Below are 1551 nucleotides of genomic sequence, written 5' to 3'. Positions count from 1 at the left end.
GCTGCCCGAGGTGGAGGGGAGCAGGAAGGAGAAGGTGAGGGGCCGGGGAGATGGGGAGACCCCGTCCTCCAGCAGGAGCTCAGCACAGTTCCTCCTCTCCCTGGGGATGGAGGCTGTGACAGCCCACATGTGCATCCATCCATCCATCCATGCATTCATCCATCCATGCATCCATTCATCATCCATCCATCCATCCATCCCTCCATCCCTCTGTCATCCCTATCTCTCCAGCATCCACCCCTCCATCTCTCCAGCATCCATCCATCCCCACATCCCTCCATCCATGTGGACTGGGGGCTCTGGATGTGCTGGGATGAGCCAAACCACCGCTGGCCCAGCGTGTTGCTTTCATCCAAAGCATGACAAGCAAATTAACTGGGCTGGACTGGGCTGGACTTGGCTTGGGCCAGGCAGGGTGATCCCAGTGAGCTCCCAGGGCGAGAGGACCTGACCGGGAATCGTGGCAGATTCCCCCAGCTTTGATTTGTTATCCTTCCCAGCAATTAGTACCACTTTCCCCTCTGACATTTAATTAATTCAGCTTTTGGCCAATTAATTAAATTAAACTTTGGCCCAAGGAAGAGGCTTTTGGCTTTGTGCACGTGCAGGCAAAGACAAATCTGTGCCGCGAAAAGCTGCGGCTCCTCCGAAAAACCACTTTGCAGCCTGTTTGTAAGACCTTCCCAGGGTCTGATCCCATTTCCCAGCCCCTCTCCAAGGCCAGGGATGAGCATCTGGGGGCAACTGGCTGCCGGGGAGGGCCCTCACCCCCTTCACCCACCCGAAGCATTTTTCCTCGGGTTCCCAGACGAGCCAGGCAAAGCAGATTTAGCATAATAATTAGATACAGAATCTGACCTATTTATTTCCTGTTTGCTGGTTTGACCGTGCAAGGGGCTGTCGGAAAATGTTGGGAGCCAGTGGCAGGGAGCAGCCAAGCGGATTCCAGCAGGGGATGCTTTAAAAATAACAAACCGCCGCGACGGCCAAGAATCCAGGGCACCGAGAGGCTGCCAGGAGAGCAACGCCCTCGGCACCGCGGCCGCTCCGCGCCCGTTTTCCACGGCACTGGTGGGAGCACAGCCCGGCTGAGGGTGATCCCGCCCCAGGGGCACGGTCCTGGGGCTGGGTGATGACCCCAGGGACCACCCAGTGACCCTCCTGGGGTTGGACCCTAACTTTCCTGTCCGTCCATCCCTGGGAGAAGCAGGATGAGGCCCGGATTTGAGTGCCCGGCTCGGCCCGGCCGTACCCTCGGGGTGGGATGTTGTCCCGCAGGGTGGGTGATGAGGGGACAGCGGTGACACGGTGTCCCTGCTCCTTTGCAGAGCCTGGAGCTGGAGGCACCCTCGTTTTCCCTGTTGGATTTGGTCTCCACCTTCTGCAACGACATCGTCAGCTCCGCCCAGAGCTTCATCTCCTCCACCTGGACCTTCTACCTGCAGGCGGACGACGGCAAAGTCGTGGTGTTCCAGGTGGGGGTGTCCCACGGGCCCTCTCGGGGGGTGCCAAGAGGGGTGGGGACCCCCTCTCTCACCTCCTTCTCCCTCT

The 1551-nt window shown here is 59.1% G+C and overlaps 1 protein-coding gene across 1 annotated transcript in view; it reads left to right on the top strand.

The window, feature by feature from the left end:
* Position 1: 1 nt before the first annotated feature.
* TMEM59L (transmembrane protein 59 like) overlaps positions 2–1551 on the top strand; it is a gene marked incomplete at its 5' end in the record, with an annotated part of 2758 nt that continues 1208 nt past the window's right edge. Inside the window, 2 exons of the mRNA XM_029963853.1 lie at positions 2–34; positions 1329–1475. Of these exons, the coding sequence (XP_029819713.1) occupies positions 2–34; positions 1329–1475 (180 nt within the window). The remainder of the gene's footprint in view (positions 35–1328; positions 1476–1551) is intronic.

Source organism: Manacus vitellinus, unplaced genomic scaffold, assembly GCF_001715985.3.
Source record: "Manacus vitellinus isolate BGI_N305 unplaced genomic scaffold, ASM171598v3 scaffold_64_pilon, whole genome shotgun sequence".
NCBI classification, from domain to species: domain Eukaryota; kingdom Metazoa; phylum Chordata; class Aves; order Passeriformes; family Pipridae; genus Manacus; species Manacus vitellinus.
The sequence above is the reverse complement of the archived record's forward strand: the minus strand, read 5'-3'. Positions and strand labels throughout refer to the sequence as shown.